The sequence below is a fragment of the Gossypium arboreum genome, chromosome 1 (assembly GCF_025698485.1).
Source record: "Gossypium arboreum isolate Shixiya-1 chromosome 1, ASM2569848v2, whole genome shotgun sequence".
Classification (NCBI taxonomy): Eukaryota; Viridiplantae; Streptophyta; class Magnoliopsida; order Malvales; family Malvaceae; genus Gossypium; species Gossypium arboreum.
The window spans coordinates 9,030,859-9,055,719 of NC_069070.1; the positions used below are offsets into that span (position 1 = coordinate 9,030,859).

Below are 24,861 nucleotides of genomic sequence, written 5' to 3' on the forward strand. Positions count from 1 at the left end.
ATCATCCATAAATACCTCCATGATGTCTTCTACGAGTTCGTCAAAAATGGCCATCATGCAGTGCTGAAAAGTAACAGGAGCATTACATAATCCAAAAGGCATCTATGATAAGCAAATATACTGTATGGACATGTAAATGTCGTCTTTTCTTGGTCTTCAAGAGCTATTGGAATTTGAAAGTAGCCAGAGAGTCCGTCTAAAAAGCAGTAGTACATGTGCCCTGATAATCTTTCCAACATTTGGTCAATGAATGACAGGGGAAAGTGATCTATTCTTGTGGCACCATTCAACTTCCTATAGTCTATGCAAACTCTCCAACCTGTGACTGTCCTTGTTGGGATTAATTCATTCTTCTCATTGGCTACAACAGTCATGCCTCCTTTCTTAGGAACAACCTGCACTGGACTTACCCAAGAACTGTCAGAAATAGGATAAATAATTGCAGCATCTAGGAGTTTAATTACCTCAGCTTTAACAACTTCTTTCATGTTGGGGTTCAATCATCTTTAAGCTTGCATACATGGCTTATATTCATCCTCCATTAAAATTTTGTGGGTGCAAAAAGAAGGCTTGATCCCTTTAATGTCAGAAATTTTCCAAGCTATGGCTCTTTTATGTTCTCTTAATACTTGGAGTAATTCCTCTTTTTCCTCGGGTTGCAAGCTAGAAGCAATAATCACTGGTAATGTAGAATTATTTCCAAGGAATGCGTATTCCAAGTGATTTGACAATTGTTTAAGTTCTAGTTTGGTAGGTTCTTCAATAGAGGGTTTTTGCTTAAGTTCATCGTTTACCTTAATACCCTCATATTCTGCTTGTCTTGAAAAGGGTTCATTGGAATTTAATTCAGTTTTTATCTTACCTATCTCAGAATCATCATCATCCACCTCCTCTCCTTGAGCAAGACACAGTTCTAACGTGTCCTTATCTACGATTTCCTAAAATGAATCTTGAGTAGCATGATCAATAGAGTCAATAAAATAACACGAGTCATCATGTTCCCTAGAAAATCTCATGGCATCATAAATTTTAAAAATAATCTCTTCGTCACCTACTCTAAGTACCAGTTTACCATCACCCACATCAATAATAGCCCTAGCAATGGCTAAAAATAGACGACCTAAGATTAGAGGTACTTCAACATCTTCATCCATGTCAAGCACAACAAAATCAACAGGGAATATAAATTTATCTACTTTTATAAGTACATCTTCTATAATACCCCTAGGATATTTAACAGATCTATCAACTAGTTGAATACTCATCCTAGTGGGTTTAGGTTCCCCAAGACCTAGTTTTTTAAACATTTTATATGGCATCAAATTAATGCTAGCGCCTAAATCAGCTAGTGCCTTATCAACATTCAAACTACCAATTAAGCAGGGAATAGTAAAACTTCTTGGATCTTTCAGTTTGGTTGGCAGTTTATTTTGGAGTATGGCCGAGCACTCTTCGTTAAGTTCCACTGTAGATTAGTCTTCAAACTTCCTTTTATTTTTTAGAAGCTCCTTTAAAAATTTTGCATATGTAGGCATCTGCGATATAGCTTCAACAAAAGGTAAGTTAATATGAAGTTATTTAAAAAGTTCAAGAAATTTACCGAATTGTGCATCCATGCGGTCTTTCTTCAACTTTGCTGGATATGGGACTGGTGGTTTATATTCCTTTGGCATTGGAACATTCTTGTTTTCGGGTTTCCTTTCCTTTCCTTCATTTCTGTCAGCTTCTTGTGGTGGCTTCTTTTTAGATTCAGCTAACACTTTCCCACTCCTTAGTGTAACTGCTTTGACATGCTCTTTTGGATTGAGTTCGGTGTTACTAGGTAGACTTACTGGTGGTCTTTCTAAAATCATCTTAGCCAGCTGTCCAATTTGATTCTCGAGCCCTTGGATCGATGCTTGCTGATTTTTAAGTGCAGTTTCAGTGTTCTGAAAATGGGTTTTCGCTACTGAAATAATTTTTGTCATCATCTCCTCAAGGTTCACTTCTTCTCTTGCTGGTAAGGTTGTTGTTAAAAGCCTGGAGGGGGTGGTGGTCTCTGATTCCCTTGGCCTCCCCATGAGAAATTTGGGTGGTTCCTCCAACCTACATTGTAAGTATTACTATAAGGATTATTTTGAGGTCGAGAATTATTACCCATATAATTCATTTGTTCATTCTCCATGTTATGGCCATAGGGTGGGTATTCTGAATTGCTCATTTCACCTCCACTTGCATCGCACTACATTACTAGATGAACCTGTGAAGAACCAAGTAAACCATCAATTTTTCTATTCAAAAGTTCTACCTGATTAGAGAGCATAGTGACCAAATCGACATTAAAAATGCCGGCCGCTTTCATCGGCTTTGTCCTCATGACTTGCCACTGATAATTATTCAATGACATCTCTTCTATAAATTCATAAGCCTCTTCAGGTGTCTTATTATAAGAGTCCCACCAGCAGCTGCGTCAATCATCTGTCTAGTCGAAGGATTCAGGCAGTTGTAAAAAGTTTGAACCTGTAGCCAAAGTGATAACCCATGGTAAAGGCACCTTCTCAATAGATCATTGTATCACTCCCATGCATCATAGAGTGTTTCTAAATCCATCTGCACAAAAGAAGAAATACCATTCGTTAATTTAGTCGATTTTTCCGGCGAAAAGTATTTAAGCAGAAATTTTTTGGTCATTTGTTCCCAAGTGGTGATTGACCCTCGTGGTAATGAGTTCAACCACTGTTTAGCCTTATTCCTCAACGGAAAGGGAAACAACCAAAGGCGAATGGCATTATCAGAAACGCCATTGATTTTAAAAGTGTCGCAGAGTTCTAGAAAATTCGCTAAATGAGTGTTTGGATCCTCATCCTACAAACCATCAAACTGAACAAACTGTTGTATCATTTGAATCGTGTTAGGTTTCAGTTCAAAATTATTTGCAGTAATAGTAGGCCTAACTATACTCGATTTAGTTCCTGTCAAATTAGGTTTGGCATAATCATACATAATATGAAGAGAAGGATTCTGATTTATTGGATTTTCAGTGATCACAGGAGGTAACTGATTATTCTGATTTTCAGCCATCTCCTCGGTTGTGGTGTGAATATCGTCCTCTCACTCTTCCTCTATGTATCTTAGGCTTCGCCTTATTTCTCTTTTGTTTCTGCGAGCTGTGCTCTCGATCTCACTATAAAAAAATAATGGTCTTAACGGGTTTCTTCTAGTCATAAGCTATAAAAACCTGCCAGAAGTAAATAAAAGAAAATTTAGCAATATAAACAAAATTGAAATAAAATTAAATTGCAATAAGATAAATGACTAAAGTAATAAAAATTAAGCGTTCCTAATATCTTAGTCCCCGGCAACGGCGCCAAAAACTTGATGGTCTTAAAACTAACTAATAATTCGACTTAAGACAAGCGCACCTATCGAACAATAGTATAGCTATGGTGAGACCGGAATATTGTATCTACGATGAGTAAGGGTGCTAGTAGTTACTCTCTTTTTATTATCTAGCCTAAAAATAAGGGGATTTGCTTTATCTAAACTAATTAACTAAACTAAGAATACACAGGAAGTAAATCGGGGAAATACTTTTGGGAAAATTGATTGATTTAGACAATACCCAAGGAAGAATCCACCTAGACTTCACTTGTTATTTGACTCTAAATTAGACGATTTATTCACTTGACTCGATCCGTAGAAATCCCTAATTTATATTATTATCTCTCTAGAGACTAACAATGTCTAGCCTTAGGTTGATTAATTGAAATCTCTTTCTAATTAAAACCACTAGTGTTGCATTAACTCGATCTATAGATTCCCTTATTAGGTTTGACCCTAATCCGGCAGATTTATGTCGCCCTATGTCTAGGGGTACAATCAACTCCACTTACTTATGCTAGATCTACTCTTAGACATGGACTTTTGCTCCTCTGAATAAGCATATCAATACTTGAATCAATATCCTAGAATATTAAAATAAGAATTAAGAACACATAATTAAGAACAAATCAAGTATTTATCAAATAAATCAAAAAATAGTAACAAGATCCATCTTAGGTTTCATCCCCCTTAGGTATTTAGGGGAAGTAGTTCATATGTGTAAAAGAAAACATCTCAGATGAATAATAATAACAAAACATGAAGAAACCCAAAAACCCTGAAGGAAATTGAAGGGAGATCTTTAGTCTTGAAGGAGAATTCAGCTTCTGAAATGGATCAATCGGCTTTCTTCGAGTAATTCTTTGCCTCCCACTCTGTGTGTTGCCTCTAGCTGCCTCTTCTAAGGTGTTTATATAGGCTTTAGAATGCTTCAAAACCCTCAAAAGTGGCCTTTTTCTGAGTAGAACTAGACTTGGGCTCGACAGGGACACAGTCGTGTATCACTCTTATGTGAGGTGGCTTAGGTCGTGTTAAAGTCTGCTAAATAGACACTGGTTTGTGGTCTACCCGTGTGAGGAAGTCCAGGCCATGTTGATTTCCCACGTTGACTCATTTTCTCCGTTTTTAGCCCGTTTCTCACTCTTTTTACTCTCCTATGCTCACCTAAGTATAAAACATAAAATTAAAGGATTAGGAGCATCAAATTCCACAAATCTAATGATAATTCATCAAAAAATGTGCTAAGTATGGGATAAAAATATGTATAAATTATGACTTATCATACTACTTTACCAGAGAAGTATGAGTCAAAAATATCTTATTTGGAGGACTCAATGGACCTATCAGTCATTCCTTTGACAGAGCTGATAAATGCTCTCTATGCACAAGAGCAAAGAAGAGCAAACAGAATGGAAAAGCACTATGAGGGAGCTTTTCAGGCCAGGAGCAGAGAAAGTTTAAGCTCAAGCTCAAATTTCAAAGGCAAGAAACCTTGGACGGAGAAGAAAGAGAAAGGCAAGAAAGATGCTACCAAGAAAAAGTTTCCATCTTGTGCTCATTGCAAGAAGACTACTCACCTTGAAAAATACTGCTGTTACAAAACAGACATTCAGTGTAAAGGCTGCAAACAGCTTGGCCATATTGAAAAAGTGTGCAAAAACAAGCCAAAAGCATAGCTACAATACTAGAACCAAGCTTAGACTGCTGAGGATGTTGAAGCACAGGAAAAGCATGTCTTCACAGCCTCTTCTTTTGCAAGCTCGAGCAAGGTCAGCAAGAATTGGCTGATTGACAGTGGATGTACTCACCACATGGCTTCAGACAAAGACATGTTCAGGGAGCTTGACACCAGCTTTGTGTCCAAAGTTAGAATTGACAATGGTGAGTTAATAGAGGCCAAAGGCAAGGGTAAGGCTGTGATTTGCACCAAGTCAAGTAACAAAACCATCTCTGAGGTCCTTTATGTATCTGACATTGACCAAAATTTGCTGAGTGTTAGTCAGCTATTGGAGAAAGGCTACTCTCTCTCTTTTGAAGGTAGAGCTTGTATGATCAAAGATGCTACTAACCAGGTGCTAACAACAATAGCTATGCATGATAGAACTTTCAATGTGGATGTGAATCAGCTACAAGCAAGGGCACATATAGCTTAGGCTAATAAAGCAAGCTTGTGGTATAGGAGGTTGGGGCATGTGAACTACAAGTTACTTGGCTTGCTACAAAAAATGAATTTGGTTGAAGACATGTCCAAGATCGAGTCTAAGAAGGATGTGTGTGACGTCTGTCAGCTTGGCAAGTAGACCAGACTGCCTTTTCCTGTCAACAAAGCTTGAAGAGCTAAGATAACCTCTAACTAGTCTATACAGACATTTGTGGACCTATGAAGACCACCTCTTTGAATGGCAGCAGGTACTTTGCATTGTTTATTGATGATTGCACCAGATTTTGTTGGGTAAGCTTTTTGAAACAAAAGTCAGATGTGGCTGACTTTTTTTGCAAATTCAAAGCATTGGCTTAAAATCAAGCCAGTTGTAAGCTGAAGTGCATAAGGTCAGATAATGGAACAGATTATGTGTCTCAGAGGTTCCAAAAGATCTGTGATGAAGCTGGGATTTAACACCAATTGACAACCATCTACACACCAAAGCAGAGTGGTGTCTGTGATAGGAAGAATAGGACAGTCCTCGATATGGCCAGGTGCCTTCTGTTTGAGGCCAAAATGCCTAACAATTTTTAGGCTAAGGCTGTAAACACATCTGTTTACTTGCTGAATAAGCTACCAACTAATGCAGTTAAGGGTAAAACGCCCTTTGAAGCTTGGTTTGGACAAAAACCAACTATTTCACACTTGAAAGTGTTTGGTTACTTGTGCTATGTACTAGTGCCACCTGAGAAAATAACCAAGCTCGAGAAGAGGTCCATGCGAGGAGTGTTTGTTGGCTATAGCAGTGTGAAGAAGGGATACAGGGTCTTTGTCCATTGACCAAAAAGATTCTAGTGAGCAGGGATGTGAAGCTTAATGAAGCAAGCTATTGCAAATGGGATGGAACTGATGCAAGTTTGCTTGAAGAGGACCAGAATGATCTTGACCTGCAGCATGCTGAGATTGAAGCTTAAGGTGAAGGTGATTATAATGATGTACCTGTTAGAGGCATTAGGACACTAGCAGACATCTATGAAAAGTGTGCTGTGACCATGGTTGAACCTTCCTGCTATGATGAACCAGTAAAAGAGAGTTGTTGGCAAGAAGCTATAGAAGTTGAACTAAGGATGATCCATAAGAATGACACATGGGAGCTGGTCGATAAGCCGGCAAATAGAAAGATTATTGGTATCAAATGGGTGTTCAGAACCAAGAACAATGCAGATAGGCCACTGAATAAACACAAGGCTAGGCTAGTTGTGAAGGGGTACAGTCATCAGCAAGGGGTTGATTTTTTTGAAACCTTTGCACCTATTGCAAGGTTGGATACCATAAGGCTGTTATTTGCCTTGGCAGCTCAGAAGCAATGGAAAGTCTATCAATTGGATGTTAAATCAGCTTTTTTGAATGAATTTCTCAAGGAAGAGATCTTTGTTGAACAACCTAATGAATTTAAGGTCCCTGGTGAAGAACACAAGGTTTACAAGCTCAAGAAGGCCTTGTATGGCCTAAAACAGGCTCCAAGGGCCTGGTATGACAGGATTGATGCATACCTGTCAAGGCTGGGATTCGAGAAGAACATTAGTGAGCCCACACTCTATGTGAAGAAGGCTAAGAAAGAAACCTTGTTAATAGTTTCACTTTATGTGGATGAATTATTGGTTACTGGTTGCAGAAGTGGGTTGATTGAAGAATTCAAGAAGTAGATACAAGATGTCTTCGAGATGACTGATCTTGATTTGATGACATACTTCCTTAGTATGAAGGTAAATCAGGAAAAGCAAGGCATTTTCATAAGCCAGCAATCATTTGCACTAAAAGTTCTAAGCAAACTCAACATGTCAAAGTGCAAGCCTGCTAGCACTCCTGTTGCACTAGGAGAGAAACTATCAAGCACCAGTGAGCATGATCGAGTGGATGAAAAGGGGTACAAGAGTTTGGTTGGTTGCCTACTCTATTTGACAGCAACAAGGCTAGACATCATGTATGCAGTTAGCCTTCTCTCGAGGTTCATGCATTGCTGCAATGTTGCACATTTTAAAGCTGCTAAAAGAGTCCTAAGATATGTTAAAGGAACCTTGAATTTTGGTGTAAAGTTTGGGAAAGCTGATGAACTAAAGCCGGTTGGCTATTCAGACAGTGATTGGGTTGGTTCAGTTGATGACATGAAGAGCACATCAGGCTACTTCTTCACTCTAGGCTCAAGTGTTTTCAGCTAGAGTTCAAAGAAACAATAGACAGTAACTTAATCCACTACAGAATATTGCAGCTGCTACTCCTGTTAATCAAGCAATTTGACTTAGAAAGCTGTTGGATGACTTGAATGTTGGTTAAGCAAAAGTAACAGAGATTAAGGTTGATAATCAGTCAGCTGTTGCAATAGCCAAGAACCCTAGATTCCATGGCAAAAAGAAGCATTTCAAGATCAGATATCACTTTGTGAAGGAAGCAGAATTGACTAAAGAAATCAGCTTGGTCTATTGTTGTTCGAGGGATCAGCTTGCTGACATTTTGACCAAGCCATTGGCTGCTACAAGGTTCAAGTGTTTAAGGAAGGAAATTAGAGTTTGCTGCTTTGTAACCGAGGAGTGTTAAAAGATGGCAACAAACAGCAGTATGTATGTTACCCGGATGAAATACAGCAGCATACAAATGTACCTGATGTTATCTGGATGAAGTACTTTTTTTGTAACAAGCAACCTATATTTGATTTGACAGCTACTTTTTGAAGGATAAAGTTAATCAGTACTTAGCAGATTTAGACAGGTCCTAGGTTATCATTGGGCCGTTTTTTTAGCATGTTCTTTTTAAGCAAATTTATTACACTTCCAATATAATAGTATAATATATGTACATTTTTCTTTAACAAAAAAGTGATGAACGAGAGAAGTCAACTTTTGTTTCTCCTTCAACATCTTTGCTTATGTTTTCATCTTTCAACACAAATTTTAATTCTTTTGCTCTTGTTTTGTGATTAAAAACTCAACACAATTATATGACTGTGAATTGAATACAATGATATTTTCTTATCGTATCCAAGACTAAGAGCAATAGATTGTTGAAATATGACATCAAACATATATTCAAAGGTCAAAAACTGCTCTCACATGCCTTGTCAGGCCAGGTAAGTCACTATTTTTGGCTTAATTAGCTATCATACCCCTGCATCAAGACAAATAATATCATAAAATAATATCATACCCCTGCAAGCAGCTTCATTTATATTCCTGGTTTTTGGGATTAATCTCCAAGGCCAAAATAGTAGCCTATTTGTGGTGATTAATGATTCCAAACCCATACTTGCAGCAACGGCAAACAAACACTTAATTTATTTATAAATAATCCTCCCATGTCCTCAAACCTTTGTATTCTGCATTCTAATGCCTATATATTAACCTTTTTACGAGAGTTATTCTTCAATTCAAAGCCTACATCACAGCAGCAATGGAGTTTTCTAAGCTTCTCATTTCCCTTTTCATTTTCCAAGTTTTCCTCCCTTGCCATATGTCAATCCAAGCAGCTCCTGCGAACTCGGACCTTTTCCGGGAATACATAGGAGCTGAATTCAACAACGTTAAATTCAGTGATGTTCCCATTAATTCAAATGTTGAATTCCACTTTATTCTCTCATTTGCCATAGACTATGACAGTACCACAGGCTCTCCTTCTCCAACAAATGGGAAGTTCAATGTCTTTTGGGACTCTGATAACCTCAGTCCTTCCCAGGTTTCTTCCATCAAGAGTACCCATTCAAATGTTAAAGTAGCTTTGAGCTTAGGAGGGGACAGTGTGGGAGATGGCTATGCTTACTTCAACCCTTCCTCTGTAGATTCTTGGGTTTCCAATGCAGTTTCTTCACTCACAAATATCATCCAAGAGTACCACTTGGATGGGATTGATATTGATTATGAGCACTTCAATGCTGACCCTGACACTTTTTCCGAGTGCGTCGGGAAACTTATAAAAACCCTCAAGAATAATGGAGTGATCTCTTTTGCTTCAATAGCTCCATTTGATGATGATGATGTTCAAAGCCATTACAAGGCTTTGTGGAAAAGCTATGGTGACCTCATTGACTATGTCAACTTCCAGTTCTATGCCTATGATCAAGGAACAACAGTCTCTCAGTTTATGAATTACTTCAACACCCAAAGCTCTAACTATAACGGTGGTAAGGTTTTAGCCAGCTTTATAAGCGACGGAAGCGGTGGCTTGACACCGGAAAACGGATTCTTCACTGCCTGCAGTAGGCTGAAGAGTGAGGACAAACTCCATGGCATATTTGTTTGGTCTGCAGATGATTCTAAGAGAAATGGTTTCCGCTATGAGAAGCAATCACAAGCTCTACTCGCAATTTCCCACTAGTATTTCTCTGTTCTCTCCTTTTATAAAAGCACTGAATATGAGTTACATTTACATTAGGGGATGTAGTGATGTACTATGTGTATTGCTTTCTTTTGTATAAATATATACCAGAGATCTGATGTGTGCCCCTTTTTAACGCTTGAAGTAGGATTGTTTAGCTTAAAAGAGAGGGATTTGATGATATTTGGAATTATTATATCCCCAACAATTGCAATGAAACTCTGGGTTCGTACAAATACAAAAACAGCTCCACCATTTTTGTTAGGCAGATTTAAATAAAAATAAAAATAAAGCACTCATTTGTTCAATGCCAAGGTTGGCTTAGGCAAAATAACACACGGCAAAACCATTACATAAGTTAACAACAAAACTCTCCCAACAAGGATTTAAAAGGGAACCAAAAATTAAGGTTAATTATGGACGCATGTAAAGCTTGATGCTTCAAGTCCCAAAAAGGGATAAAAAAATCTCAACACATGGGAAGATCAGAGGGTGGAGGAGGCAGCTTCTGGTTTGGGAATTCTCCATCCAACACTATCCATGCCATTCCTAAGCCCCAGCTCTGATGAACATCAAAGTGACAGTGCATCAGCCAAACTCCTGCACCATTAACATATAATATCACTAAATGCATTCTCATCTTATGTTTTGAAGATAAAACTTGTATGATCTCAATTGTTACCGGGATTGTCTGCTTGAAAACGGATTGCAACCCAACCACCGGAGGGCACCCCGACAGTGTTTCTTTCAACAGGATCAACCAGGTTGAACTTTGGAGGGTCGTTTTTAGGGTCAAAGTTTCCAAAACCCTGGCCAACAACATAGAAGTTATAGCCATGGAGATGGAGAGGATGGCTCTCAGCACCAAGGATGCTTGTGTCCTGCAACACTACTTCCACACTTGTATTGAATGGTATCGCCACAAGTTTAGTGCCATTGTTTACAAGTGTGTTGTTAGGTGGAGTGCCTGTGTAGTTGAATGGAATCTGAGGGAAAGCTGGGAAATCAGTGGTGTAAACCCTTTTAGAATATTGGGAGAAAAAGTGGGATTGGAGGAGTGCAGTTCTTGGGAGTGCAAAGGAGATGTTGTTCATTGAAGCTGCAAATTTTGTGGTATTTGTTGGTCCTTGGCAGGTCTGGTTTTTGGGGCAAGGCTTGGTTCCAAGACCAACTGTGAAGAAAAATTTCTTGTCTACTTTTTGTGGGACATTGGCAGGGAACTTGGCGGTGGCTAAACTTCTGAATTTGCTTGTAAAATTGGCAACAAAATTTGTAGCATTGATAGCAGGTAAGCCTGGTTTAAGAAGTGGCCTGTTTTTTAAGCTAGTGGAAGGTGTTTCATATTCAAGAATACCAGCTACAGTAGTGTTATCAAAGGTGCCCATGCCAGTGGCATATGGTCTGGCTAACATCAAGAAAGTGGCATTGGGAGCTTTAGATTTGGTTTTTAGAAGAACATTAGTGGTTTGTCCTGGTGTTATCATCAACACATTGGTCTCAAAGGGCTTCACATACACTGCATCAGCTTCCACCACAGTTAAACTGTGGTCTGCAATGCTGAAAAAAAGCTCATCATTGAGCGCAGCATTGATCAACCTCAGAAGATATGTTTTCCCTGGCTTTACCTTCAGCTTATATATATCTGTAAATCACAAATCACATGCATTAATATCAAAAGGGTTATATAAATACATAGATACATACATGTGTACAATTATTTATATACCTTTGGCAGAACAATTGTACAATGGACCTGGGAGGCCATTGAAGGTGTAGGCATCTGAAACATTAGGGCCACCTCCTGTCTGAAGAGACTGATTGATAACTGCCTCAGGATCAGCATTAAACCACTCTCCTGTAGTTAACAATGATTGAGTTAAATTGCCATCAAAGGACATCATATATTTGCTACATTGCATGAAGAAGATATCGGTGATTCTGTAACATCACCGAACAAGATCGGGACTTCTTTGTAGGGCTTCACAAAAGGGTAAGATTCGTTTCGCCTTGGGAGGATGATAAGCGGTCCGTACACAGTTGCTCTAAGCCATGAAATGTGAGCATGCCAGAAGAGAGTTCCTTTTTGGCCGGTAATGGTGAAGTTGTACACGTAAGAGTGGCCAGTTTGAATGGGACATTGCGTGATGCATGATGGCCCATCCGCCCATCCGCTCCGAAGCTGTCGAACTCCATGCCTGTAAACAACATTAATTTACCATATTCCAAAAGAGCTTAGCCATAGAAACGTAAACAACGTATATATACCAGTGAATGCTGATATTATTTGGAACATGGTTAACTACTTTAACGACTAAGCGGTCGCCTTCTCTGGTAATAACACGAGGTCCAGGGAACTTGCCATTAACTGTGACAATGCTCTTAGTGTGGCACAAGCGAGTGATGTTTTTCAGCTTTATCTGCCAAGGGAAAATTGGATGATTTCTTGAGGATTACATCAATTACTTTCACCTCAAGTTACCCAAAGTAAACAATGCAATATACATACATTGAAGGTATAGTGCCTGGTAATGCCTGTGTGTTTTGCAGTGACAGCCTCAGGATAAGCCATGAAACAGCCAACAGCAACAAAAAGTATCATGACAATTGCTGGTGAAGCACCCATGTTTTAAGCTGGAAAGAAAATATTGCTATAGTCTTTGAAGTTTTGGCTCTTAATTTGGGGTGATTCATGAAAAAAAAACTGTGGAGATATGCATGTTTATATAGAGACAAGGTCGAACTATCTTTAAGTTCATGTTTGGTTGATTAGGTAATAAGATGTTACAGCTTTGAGAAAGCAGAGAATTACCAACAACCAATGGCCCCAATTTTCACTGTGGAGTGTCATTAAAGCCAATTAACCAATCTGTTGATGATGATAAACAACTTCATTAGAGCCCTTTTCTCAAGAAACAAGCATAAATTTATATGCACATAGAGAAAAACCAAGTGAAACTACTGGAGATATTCTCATTTGGTTGGTGATACTAAAAGAAAATTCTTGGTTAAGATTAATGGAGACTTTTGAAAGATGTATTGTAAGATAATCATGTGGCTTTAGATGTTTTATTACCATTGAAATAAACAGTGAAATAAACATCCCAACCACTGTGCATTTTAATACGATGCCTTTGACCCAAAATATATCTGATAATTTAAAATAGGATTATTATTTGGTGGTCACAAATGGTATTAAGAAAATGTCATGTCTATAATTTATTTTTTATTTTTTAAATATCAAAGGATTCTCAGCATTTCTTATTTTTATTTGTAAAGTTTTACCAAATAATTGTTCTAATATATATCGTTTTTACGTAATATGTGATACTAATAATAAATATGCTTACTCAGCTTTCTTATCTAATGTTCTTACTATTGATGCTTTCATTGTTAGTGTAGGACTATAGGACGGGGTGTATAACGAGAGTTTATTGGTTTGGATTAGTTTGTTTTTCACTTTCATTTCTCTGTTGATTACTCTTTGCTTAATAAAGGTATTTTACTTTCAAAAAATATAATAATATATATACTTATCAAAGGAATATGTCGAGTTAATTTTGAATTAGATCAATCTAGATCGAGTCAATTCAAGTTTTAAAATTTGTAGGTTATTTCGCATTCGGGTCAATTCTGAATTTGGACCAAATGGGATTGAACTCTTATGATATTTATGTCAAGCTTTTGAATTTAAATTCGAGTTATTTAGATTTTGTTATTCAAGTTCGAATTCAGATAATTTTATATGCAAATAATTTTCAATTTAATTTTGGATTATCTAACTTTTTTATTAAGTTAAATTAGGTAAGTATAAATTTAAATTAATTGAATTATATTTGTGTTAAGGTCAAAATTGAGGGATACATGTATGTATGTTGATGGATTATGCTACAGCTAACTGTATCTAATCGAAAAGGTTAGCATCTTCCCTCAATTTGCCAATCAACCAATTAAATTGAGATTCAAATTCATGGTGATGATTATTTCCATGAAAGGCCTACTGGGACATGCAAATTGGGTAGGTGATAACAGCTCACTCCGACCAAATAGAAGCCATGGGTGAGTCGACAAGCCAAGGGAAGACGACTCTTGACCCACCTTCCTTTCAAGCAACTCCAGAAATGATTAGGGTTTATACTTCTTACTGCTGTTATTAACCAAACCAAATCACTCAAGGCTTAATCATCAAGCTAGGGATAAACCCAGATTTATCAATTGTCTACATCCACAAGGCTTTTGTGAAAAATAGATTATCAATCAGACTTTGGTACGGAGCTGGAATTTCAGTTGTACCCACTATAACTCTTGTAGCATACGATCCTTGTTACACATCATTTATCAAAACCCTAACATGAAAATGAAACTTGTAAAATATGTAGGGTTAATCGATATTTAAAGTATTTGTTTATTTTTTTTATTTTTTTGTGATTTTTAAATATGTATGAATTTATTGTGTCCATAATTATCAAATCTACCTACTCTAAAGCATCTTCATACTAATAATGGAGATTTTTTACGTGTTTGTGTCCCATTTCTCTAGTCAAATTAACATAAGGCTTCTCAAAATAGATTATTGATTTCATTCAGCAACGTTGCCTGGAGTTGTTGCATCAATGGCAATGACGATCCCTAGACAAATGGGAGCTAGAAACTGCAACGCTAAAGAAAATTTCTTTTACGATGAAATTGTCCAAGGATTCCTTCATGCATATACCTTGGAACCTGAAAGCAAATTACTTAATTTCAGATCAGCAGTTTTCATGCAATAATAGCCTGCTAGATGCCACCATGAGTAACGCAATCACTTCGTTTATCTGGTTAGGTTAAAGATCACAGTGTCATTGGAGGAAATACTGGATTGAGCCAAGTTTTTCCATGGATGATCATGTTCGAACTTGCATGTAAGTCCTCCCTTCTGCAATATTAAATCGAATTCAAGGTCAAACCAATAAAGATCCCTGCTATTGGTTTAACGGGTCGAATCAGTCGATTGTATTGAAATGAAGAACTTAGATATCAAATAAATAGGTCTATTACTAGATAAATGTTAAATATAACAAATATTTAAACAAAGTATGTAGTTTCTTAAATTTGAACGGTTTGAAAGATTCCTTAATTGAAAGGTATAGACTAAACCGGATGGGCAATCAATTTTCGATTAAATCAACCCATCTTTTCCAACCGTATTAGATGAGAAAACTACAAATATAAAAAAAAAAAAAATGGGTAGATTAAAGAGAAAATCAAAGTGGAAAAGAAAGGTACAAATCTATCCAAAAGGAACTGATGACCTCGCACAAAGTGTATTAAGTGAGATCATTTGGGATTTCTCCAGTTAAAAGGTACAAGGCTGAGAATGATGAACCTATACCCTTATTTTTCTTCAAATGAAAGCCCAAGATAGATAACAGACCAACCCTGGAGGATATTTACACACCACCAAAACATTAACTATTTGAATGTAACTGCAAACATGATTGATATGCTTTACTAGATATACAGATTATATTACTTGGAGGGTTCAAGTTAAACCGTGTCTGAATCATCAGACTCACTCCCCCTGTTTTCCTGCCTTCTTGACCCCATTTTGAACTTACATACAGGGCACGTGCCTTGTTGCCGCAGCCACGGATCGATACAACTGGCATGAAACTGCAACATGAGATTGTTATCAGTATACGTATATAGCTGTTAGTGTTATACTAACATCATATAATAGAAATGACCTCAAGACATGAAAGATTTGAGATTTAGGAATTAACCATTAGCATCTCAACCAAGGACTGAGCGTAGAAGCACCAGCACCCCGGCACACAATCAGGAATCATGAAGAATTGAGAAATGTTTGTCAAATTAAAAGAAAGAAAAGTTGAGGCCAGACTTTGAAATGATGGTGGTAGAAGGTCATCCATTGAAGGTAGGAAAACAGACATTTACACTTCCTGCGAGTCAGGATCTAACTCAAAACATTTACAAATAAGAATATTTATTTTCTCAAAGTCACACCCATGAAAAAAAAACTGCCAAAATGGGCAATGGTTTCACAGTTTACAATTTCTACAAATAGAACATGGGAAATAAAAAGAAAAAATAGTTTAGGAAAGGAAAGGCGGAAACACTTCATACTGTTACAGCTAAGAGTTGGAAAAACTGCATATGTATGTTACAAGATTTCTACCATTCTATAACTATTCATATACCTTAAGTCATCACTATTGCACTATGTGAGAGATTATTCGGTGCAGTTCATTGGACATTGGAGATGATGAAAATTGATTTTTTGTCTTTGGGGGTGGGGGGGTGCTAACACTTTCGTTAAAAAACAGGACAACATAAAATCATTAGATGACAACAGAAAACATGGGTAGACATTAAAATAGAACCTGATGCAAACATGGCAAGCTCCGAACAAGCTCCCCCCTGTTAACTTGATCCAAGCAAATAGTACAAGTTAATTCATCTTCTAAAGCCTTCATACTCCCATCACCGTTCCTAGAATCTTGCTTCGGCTGCAATATGTACATATAGTTCAGAAAGATGCAGACTCAGAGGCAAATTGCCTTGGAACACTTAAATGCTCTCTCTGACTAGGTCAGCATTGAATATGAAAAGGAGACAGGGCAGGGTGGTTTTTGCTCACCTCGACCCCAAAAGTAAATAATATACCTGACCTGATATGTCACAGTTTTCATTTTTTATACCTTTTATCAAAACATAATAACAGTATAATATAATAAATATTAACTAGGCAGTGAAATCCCAAAAAAATTACACTGCATAGTTTTTTTTTTTTTTTTTTTAGTTTTTCTTTGTAATGCAATTCATCATAACATAAATAATATGTTATATATAGGAAAGGTTTTCCCTAAACCCAACGCCAACTTGAAACCAACCATCTTGAAAAACCCACCATGACCCAAACCCGATTTCATAAAGAAAACCTGATCCTTTCAGGTCGGATCGGGTTGGAACCCATTGATTACAGGATTTTTTTCCATCCTAGAGGTATTGACTTGTTTTGTTTCCAAGATCTTCTTTGAAACCTAAAAAATTATTAGAACTTGAAAACTGAACGATCACTATTATTATTTTCTAACTGAGAGCAAACCATAAACTCAAAATTATTTACAGATACCTCAACTGGAGCAGACGAAGATGATGCCTGCTTTGGTAATGATCCAGCACTGCAAAAATAAGAAAATCAATGTGATTATGAATTTGGACAAAAGAAACTCAGACGCTAGTTCACAACTGAAGCAAGCTACCTAAACATAAACATTTATGTGTACCTCTCTGTTCCAGGAACCTTGTACTTGTGAACGGGTAAAGCATTTATCTCTTCCTCACTCATTGAAGGAGTTGTGGAAATATTATCAGAATCCAATGCTCTGAGGGTTTCATAATCTAGAGCAGAAGTAAGCAAAGTGATAATCTTCATAAAACCAAATGAAATACAAACCAAAACACTCCTTGCATATCTGTCAACCATGTTAAAACCAACCCATAGAATCCAAGGAGTGAATATTGAGAATCACCATACCTAGATCATCAAATTCACGGTCAAGAAGTGCAAGTTGGAGTCTTAGTCCTTGTAAGCGTCCTCTAGTAGCAAAAGCAATTGATGGTGGCATGTGCAAACGCAACTCAGTATGACCAAGCAAACCACTAGCTGCCACAGCGTGAGCTCGGGCCTGAGCTTGAAGTTGCTGACAAGTTGCATACATCCTTAGACTCGTAGCCATTAGAAAGACACCCACTACTAGCCAAAGCTGCACAAAGAGACATAGAAGATAACTCCATGACTTCCATGTATTAATAGCCACACCACCATGCTCCCAAAGAATGTATAGTGTTTACATACCAGAAAGTTTGGTGACATTTGATGAGAGTTTAAAATCATGAACAGCAAAAGAACTGCTGGAAACAAACAAGAACAGATTAGAAATGCAAATTAAAGGCACAAGAAGGAATGATTAGAGGCAAAAGTTTTAACAGATGCAACAGAAGAAACCACATGCAACTAGAAACATCACCTGTAACAAGGAAGGCCAGCGAATTAGAATTAACTGGTCGAGCTGCATGTATCCGCTGGAAAAAAAATTGTGCAAGAAAAGTTCAAGCCCCTTTATATAGGATGAGAAAATCTGGCCAACCAAATGATAAGATATACTGATATGGCTAAGCAAAATACCACAGCTGGACGTTCAGGAATAAATCCTGAAAACCCACTTTCAATATCCCCTCTAGTCCCTCGGAAAACAAAACTCATTGTTGCAAAAAAACAGAATTTCCACTTGTCTAGAAGGCAGCAGATGCGAACAACTTCTCCTCTTGAAAACTTTCAAATCCTATGATATTACAAATGTGAATCACAGTTACAAGCCATTCCAATAATAAAAAAACATAGATAGCCAGTAAATCATGCTTTATTAAACTGAAATTTACTCAAAATATAACGATTGACATGGTCTATTATTAAGCTGAAACCACTTTCCTTGATAAGAAGGAAGTTGTAAAGCTGATAACACATCCTGATTACTTTAAATATAATTATCTATATAGGCTTCTTAGAAGAAGATGCAAACTAGTATTTAAATATAAATAATGAAATCAATCTTTGCAACACTTCTACTCGCAAGCTGACCATTTCTGAGCCAATGCTTTTCTGGAGGCTCAAATAGAATACCTTTTTTCCAGAATATAATTACAAAACTGCATCAACCTATCAACATGCTCTAAGCGCTCAAGGGGTCTGTGGTCATTACAAAACCAAAGATTTCAATATTGTTAATGCAGATCATGACAAGAAAACGTTATAAATCCCCAAACTCAAAAGCAAAAGCACTATAAAAGGAATTGGAATCCAACATGGGAAAAGAAATAAAAGATCATAAATTTCAGTGGGAACAAACTCATTGAAAAATTAGTAATCCCAAAAGGCCATTACAGATAAAAACAATCAAGACCTAAGCACCCAATTTACTGATTCAAATGACATTAAAGCCTAACAAAGATGACCCACGAATGAAATCCAACAAAGTTTAACACCAACATATCTCTATTTCTCAGTTCCCATATAAAGTAACTTAAAAAGCCAATGCATAGAATTGTTTATATATCGCAATGACATTTACCTTGCCAGTAGCACTATTATTATAGTAATTAAATTCTCTTTAAAGCCCCACCCACCCTCTAAACTAAAGTTCACAATAAATTATGCTAAGTAAGCCATACTTTACACATACTCAGAAGCAAAAGATTCAAAGTTTATGATTCAAATTCCTTTCCTTTCTAAATCTTTTGAACATTAATAAAATAAATCACATATAAAGACTGAATCAACCGCAAAATCGAGCAAAAGGAATAATAGAATTTAAATATATTAACACAGAGGACCTACATTGCTCTATGTGAATCAATATCTCCAAAAAAAAAGTCGACTTTCCAGGTTTTCGTTGAATGATGAGAAATCGAAAGGAAAAGAAAAAAGAAAAATCACCGGTTTCAACCGTTTTCTCAGCAAACAAACAGAATTCGATGCGAAGAACCAAAGAAAAACCAGAAAATAAGTTTTAAAAAGAACTTACTCAAGAAAATTGAAGATCAATCGCTAAAAAGACAAAAGGCCGTCCTATTAATTGCAAAACACGAGCAATTTGAGAGAAAAATAAAATAAAAACTTGCAAGAAATTCTTCTGCGCTCTTCTCCTTTGTCTGAAATGAAAATAGCAATTTATCTTTATTCATTTTTCATTTTTTTTAATTTTTTTACGAAGAGAGAAAGCTCTAGAGAGTGACACGTGCACTTGGTTTGGATCGAATCGTTGCCACGTCTTGTTGACAGCGTGGATGACTTAATATCAGCCGTTGGATCTGTCATTTGTGTACCCCCACTCAGATTTGTGGTTTGGAGCTTCGTCGCCAAATCAGCATCCATACTTCCAAATATCTTATTCTTTTCTGAACAAAAAATCAGATTAATAATTTCTCAAAATAATTTTATTTTTAAAGGCATAATGAAAAAATGTCTCAATTGATATGATTAAAATTACGATGTTTTAGAGATTAAAAGCTTAACATGCTTTCACAAAAAAAAATTAACATCTAATATATGATATTAAATTAAATAAATAAATAAAATGACAAAAATTGAAAAGATAAAAAATTGTCCCAATTTAAAAAATCAAACTAAATCCAATGCCCAAATGTTAAAATCTAACAAAGAAATTGGAAAATAAAACCACATCATGAAACAATTGGGAAGGTGCAGTGCAAACATCAGTAAGTTAAAGTTCACTATAAGTCGATGTATCATAGTAAAAAGATTATTTTAGTCCATCTACTACAAAAAGCATCATTTTAAGCTCTATATATTTGAAAAGTTAATATTTTAGTCATTGACATTTGCAATAAATAAAATATTAAATTAAATTTGAAATCTTACTTATCATGAATCTCACATTTTTTTTTTATAGATTTTCGAGTGAGTATTTATGTTCGTGTTTAGAACAACGCCCACTAGTCGTGCAATTCATGAGTTAGAGAATATTGGAGAAGATCCAATTAGTTGAAAGCAAAAATTAAAGTTATGTGAGAATCCAAAACTAATCTCGAAGGATTCCATAAGGTCAACTTCATTTGGACTTTTAGAGATGCTCCGACCAGTTTTTTTGGGTAATCTAGGTGCCTAAATTGTAAAACTTCAATTTATCTTTGAAACGGGTTTCGAATCATCAGATTTTAAGGCCTATAACCATAAGCTCATTTTCATAAAGCACTGAAATTCCTCATGGGAAGTTCAAGATTAATCGTTGGGTTCCATAGAGGTAACTTCAGCTGGATTTATCAAGACATTTTGGCCACCTTTTGGTGTGATTCTTCTATCAAAATAGTATATCTTTAAGCCTTATTCTCAACATTTCTTGAATCAATGAAGTTCAAATTCTACATCCGTACGGGCAATTTAAGTTTAATTGTAAATCAACCTCTCCAGCTTGTGAAAGCGGATCAAAACACATTTAAGTACTAGAGTATCGTGATGTATTGTTCTTAATTATCTAAGTTGATCATGGATGTATTAAAAAATTTTAAAATTCTCCCACGCACACCTTCCATGTTTTTCCAATAGGAAATACACATGAATTCTTGAGGGTCAACTCCATAGAAAATTGCATAAGGGTTTTGAAGTTTGTATTTGTTAATTCTTTTTCATCAGTAGTCCAAGTTTCTTCAAGTTTAAAGGTTCAGACACCAACTACATTAGATGTCGATGGTTCCTAACTAGTTGGAATTGAATGCCAAGCATTTTCATACATAGACATGATAAAATCACATATCCTTACCTTCTGGTAGGCATAATTTATGTCATCTAACATGGGGGTTTTTAAGACTAATGATTTATTTGATCTAATGCTCTAAATGTAGTAAATTCGTTTTGTATACTTGTATTTTTTTCAAATAAATTAGTTTAAATAAATATCCATTGAATACATTAATAGTCTTTGCATATTTTCTTCAACAATTTTGCATACAAAGCAAAATGGAAGCAACTATTGGCTCGTTATGTAACGCCCCAAATTTTGTAAATGCGTTTCCGTAATTATGTGATACAAATGTGTATCTGCTTCAATGGTTAAGTGTATTGGGTGTGTATGAGAGGTCCCAAGTTCAAGCCTTGCATATGGCAAATTTTGATGTTTTTCTGAATAAAGCCTTAATCTGGTTCGTTAGGCTTATGTTTAATTGTGGTAAAATCATATTAGAATAAGCTTGTTGGTCTAGTGGTTAAGTAGAGTGTTAGTTTGTTGGAGGTTTTGGGTTCAAATCTTTGCATAAGCGTAGGAATATACTTTTGCTCGGTGAGGTGGCTTAGAGTTTGAGTTGTACTGGAAATCTGGGTAATGGTTGGTTGAGATAGAGTAGGAAGTGGGATTTGGGTGATCAGTTTCCCAAATTCTCTCTGCAGAAAACTGTTCATCTCCCCTCTGTTTTCCCTTTTCTTTCTTTTTGCCTTCTGCCGAATTTTCTTACCCTTTTTGCTGGCGATTCTTTTCCTCATTCCCTTCCTTGCTATCGTTATTGTTTTACTGGAAGTTTCAACAGTCCGTAGTTTCGATATTCTTTATGCGATTATGTAAGTACGTTAGAGTATTATATTTTTCGTTTAGAATAATGAATCATTGTTTACTGAGTTTTGATTGGTGTTAGGAGATAATCGAAGGGCTGAAGACCATTCAACAACGTTTTAAGTGTGTGGATTTCTTATTCTCGCTCAAGGGTAAAGTTTTGTTGGAAAAGTTAAATATCTCGTAATAAGTTGTTTAAGTGTCGTTAGGATCACTAAAGTGGATTTGGATTATGGATTTTTAGGTTCTGGAGGGCTCAGGGTTCGGTTTAACTTCAATCGAAACCAGGTGTGTACTCCGAATGCACCAAAAATGAGATTCGATGAAAGCCGAAAAGTATTCTGTCGACCCTACACGGGCGTATGGTCGCCCATGTGGTAGGTCGTGTGGCAGTACACAAGAGTGTGGTCAACAAGCCAAGCCATGCGCGCGCGACACTGGCGTGACGGACACGGCCGTGTGTGAGACACGGGCTCGACCAATTGGGCCATGTAGGCTACACGGGCTTTTGAAATTTTGGGCCAGGCCGTGTGATCCATATGGCCAAGGTTAAAGTGGGCCGTGTGGGCTACACGGGCAGGCCACATGGGTGTGTGAGTTTATTTTTCTTAAATGTACTGTAAGGTTGCACGGGTCGTCCGAGTCGACTATAACCTATCATAGGGTCGGTAAGGATATCTTAGACTCCTATTATTGTGATCTGATTATGTGATGCATGCACTAGCTTGTTATACTTAGCATGTTTACCTGTTCTATTCTAAATATAAATGTATGACTGTTAACCTGCATTATAGCATGTCATATTGTATGATGCATTGCATTGGAGTGGGTTGATGAAGTGAAAGAAGTATCTGAAAGGCTTCTTAAGCCTGTTATCTGACAGCTAAGCTGTATAATTATGACATGTGCCGCATTACGGTACTTTATGGTGTGTAGGGTTGGATGGGTCGATTTTATCCCCATATTTGATGTGTAGTGATGGGGGTCAATTTTATCCTCACATGTTGTGTTAAGGTTGGACAAAGTTGGTATGCAGGGTTGGTGGGCATGTTTCTGTTATTTTGATCTATATGCATGATATATCTGGTTCTGTTCTGAGTGAGCCAAGGCCAGCATCGCATCTGTTAAGGGCTCAGGCCCGAATTATGACTGTATTCTATGATCTGTCTGTATGCATGTTGAATTGTGGGGATGTACACACTAAGTTTGTGAAAACTCACCCTTTCTGTTTTATCTATTCAGGTAATCCCCAGCAGTTGGCAGATCAGTGCAGCAGAAGACTCGATGGTGACCACGACCACATACATTTTGGTTTATGACCTTAATGCTTTTGTTTTACTCATTATTTTTGGGAGTTTTGATGTAATTAGGGACTTGGACTCTTGGTTTTAATTTGGGTTGTTGAACTGTGATTTGGAATATAAACTGCAACGCTAAAATATGGTTTTCCTAAAATAAACTAAAAGGTTTCATAAATAAAAATGGGTTTTAAAAATATATTGGTTTCAAAGCTTCTACGATAAAGACATGTATTCAACCAGTTCGATTATTTCATGTTTTTCTCGACCTATGAATAGATAAAAATTTTACAGATTTTATGTATCAAAATGATTTTCTAAAAACACTCTCATGTGACATTGTTTGGGGTGTTACACGCTGGTTATCTAACATTTAACTACTATTAAGCGGTATTACATGATTAAATCATAATATGAAAAAACAACTTGTATTAGTAGATAAATCTAAACATGTCTTTAATCTAATCAGAAATGAGCAAACTGATTAAATACTAATATCTCAGCTATCAAGTCCAAATAAGGAGGTGCTTTGTTTTGAGCATTGAAGCAGATGACCCCAGAAGATAAAGACATAGATGTGACTGACTGGACTAACAATACATCGAACAGGACCCAAGAAGAATAGATTATGAATCTGTTTATAGATTTATTCACTTGTTATTTTCATAGTGTGACATACCTTAATCCTGAATGGATGATGAACTATGTATGTGTGACTCGTATATTTTAATGTAAGTAAAAGCCTAAATTCAAATATATAAAGAATCGAAAGTTAATGCGTTGGGTATACGACTTCTGTAATATATAGCATCATTAATAATAGTGGAATTCATAGCCCAAGAAATGGGTAAATGATATCCGCTCATTGGCATTATATGATAGATGAAAAGTAAACTTGATCAAGGGTCGTTTGTCTTTGTGGTGAATGACTTAATTACTATTTGATAGTAATTGACTTTTAATGAAGGAAGATGTAATGATTGCCATTAGATAAAATAGAATCATATTGAGAGAATAAATTTATCCCAAAGAGATTAAAGATATCCTATGAAGGCAACATACTTAAGACAAGGTAATTGGATGAACATTTATTAAATAGTTTTCGTAATGGTATGTAATTAGGGAGAGTTCAGTCACGATACTATAGTGAAATTACTTCGTGGCTAAATAAGTTTAGAATTAATAGGCGAAAAGCTGGAACTTAATTATTAATTATTTGAGCCCTAATTATATATGTTTAATCGATCCCTTCGTTAGATCGTTGAAACCAAAAATGAATTGCATGTAGAACTAAATAAATAGAATTTAATGGAAATGATGAAGTTAGAGAAATACACTGCATTAAAAAATGAATGCTACAACCCTAGTAGTATTTACTAAGGTGTGTTGCCCACCCCTAGTTAAATAATATTATTTTACAAGGGCTTGTTTAACCAAGATTCTTCTATCTCTCCCTATAAATAGGTGACACCACTTAACTTAATTTACACACTTATTGATTATTAATTTATCATCATTTTGCTACAAAATAGTGATAATTTATTTACTTAAGAATAAATTTTATTTTCTGGAA

The 24,861-nt window shown here is 36.4% G+C and overlaps 3 protein-coding genes and 1 non-coding gene across 6 annotated transcripts; 2 read left to right on the forward strand and 2 right to left on the reverse strand.

Annotated features, from left to right (window-relative positions):
- The first annotated feature begins 2,515 nt into the window (after window positions 1-2,515).
- On the forward strand, window positions 2,516-2,622 carry LOC128281416 (small nucleolar RNA R71). The gene has a single exon (XR_008271624.1). It is a non-coding gene; the product is annotated as a small nucleolar RNA R71 (small nucleolar RNA).
- A 6,092-nt stretch (window positions 2,623-8,714) lies between these two features.
- Window positions 8,715-10,112, forward strand: LOC108483537 (chitinase 2-like). Its single transcript, XM_017786989.2, has one exon. It carries the CDS (start codon window positions 8,948-8,950, stop codon window positions 9,866-9,868), a length of 921 nt encoding a protein of 306 aa, XP_017642478.1. The 5' UTR covers window positions 8,715-8,947; the 3' UTR covers window positions 9,869-10,112.
- On the reverse strand, window positions 10,042-12,554 carry LOC108483536 (laccase-2-like). The gene is made up of 6 exons (XM_017786988.2): window positions 12,375-12,554; window positions 12,134-12,285; window positions 11,819-12,063; window positions 11,595-11,723; window positions 10,551-11,510; window positions 10,042-10,468 (listed from the first exon to the last, which is right to left on the reverse strand). The coding sequence occupies exons 1-6, from the start codon at window positions 12,489-12,491 to the stop codon at window positions 10,338-10,340; spliced, it is 1,734 nt and encodes a 577-aa protein (XP_017642477.1). The 5' UTR covers window positions 12,492-12,554; the 3' UTR covers window positions 10,042-10,337.
- A 2,519-nt stretch (window positions 12,555-15,073) lies between these two features.
- Window positions 15,074-19,798, reverse strand: LOC108483538 (E3 ubiquitin-protein ligase SDIR1-like). 3 transcript variants are annotated; one of them, XM_017786991.2, is made up of 10 exons: window positions 19,453-19,781; window positions 18,057-18,213; window positions 17,899-17,953; window positions 17,727-17,779; window positions 17,406-17,634; window positions 17,155-17,269; window positions 17,001-17,049; window positions 16,249-16,374; window positions 15,378-15,517; window positions 15,074-15,283 (listed from the first exon to the last, which is right to left on the reverse strand). In XM_017786991.2, the coding sequence occupies exons 2-9, from the start codon at window positions 18,132-18,134 to the stop codon at window positions 15,392-15,394; spliced, it is 831 nt and encodes a 276-aa protein (XP_017642480.1). In that variant the 5' UTR covers window positions 18,135-18,213; window positions 19,453-19,781; the 3' UTR covers window positions 15,074-15,283; window positions 15,378-15,391. The 3 variants fall into 3 exon arrangements, with proteins under 3 accessions (XP_017642480.1, XP_017642479.1, XP_017642481.1); XM_017786990.2 differs by having other exon boundaries at window positions 15,074-15,517; window positions 19,453-19,628; XM_017786992.2 differs by lacking the exons at window positions 15,074-15,283; window positions 15,378-15,517; window positions 16,249-16,374 and adding an exon at window positions 16,381-16,908 and having other exon boundaries at window positions 19,453-19,798.
- Window positions 19,799-24,861: the final 5,063 nt, after the last annotated feature.

Bases quoted from the DNA above. Each gene is read 5' to 3' on its own strand.
- LOC108483537 (XM_017786989.2), top strand. From the start codon at position 8,948: ATGGAGTTTTCTAAGCTTCTCATTTCCCTTTTCATTTTCCAAGTTTTC.
- LOC108483536 (XM_017786988.2), bottom strand. From the start codon at position 12,491: ATGGGTGCTTCACCAGCAATTGTCATGATACTTTTTGTTGCTGTTGGC. The intron at 11,724-11,818 runs GTGATGTTACAG...TGTTAACTACAG, and splicing joins AGAAGTCCCGATCTTGTTCG to GAGAGTGGTTTAATGCTGAT. The intron at 11,511-11,594 runs GTATATAAATAA...TGTGATTTACAG, and splicing joins GTACAATTGTTCTGCCAAAG to ATATATATAAGCTGAAGGTA.
- LOC108483538 (XM_017786991.2), bottom strand. From the start codon at position 18,134: ATGAGTTTTGTTTTCCGAGGGACTAGAGGGGATATTGAAAGTGGGTTT. The intron at 16,375-17,000 runs GTATCTGTAAAT...TACATATTGCAG, and splicing joins CTTCGTCTGCTCCAGTTGAG to CCGAAGCAAGATTCTAGGAA. The intron at 15,518-16,248 runs GTTCTATTTTAA...CTCATGTTGCAG, and splicing joins GCTTGCCATGTTTGCATCAG to TTTCATGCCAGTTGTATCGA.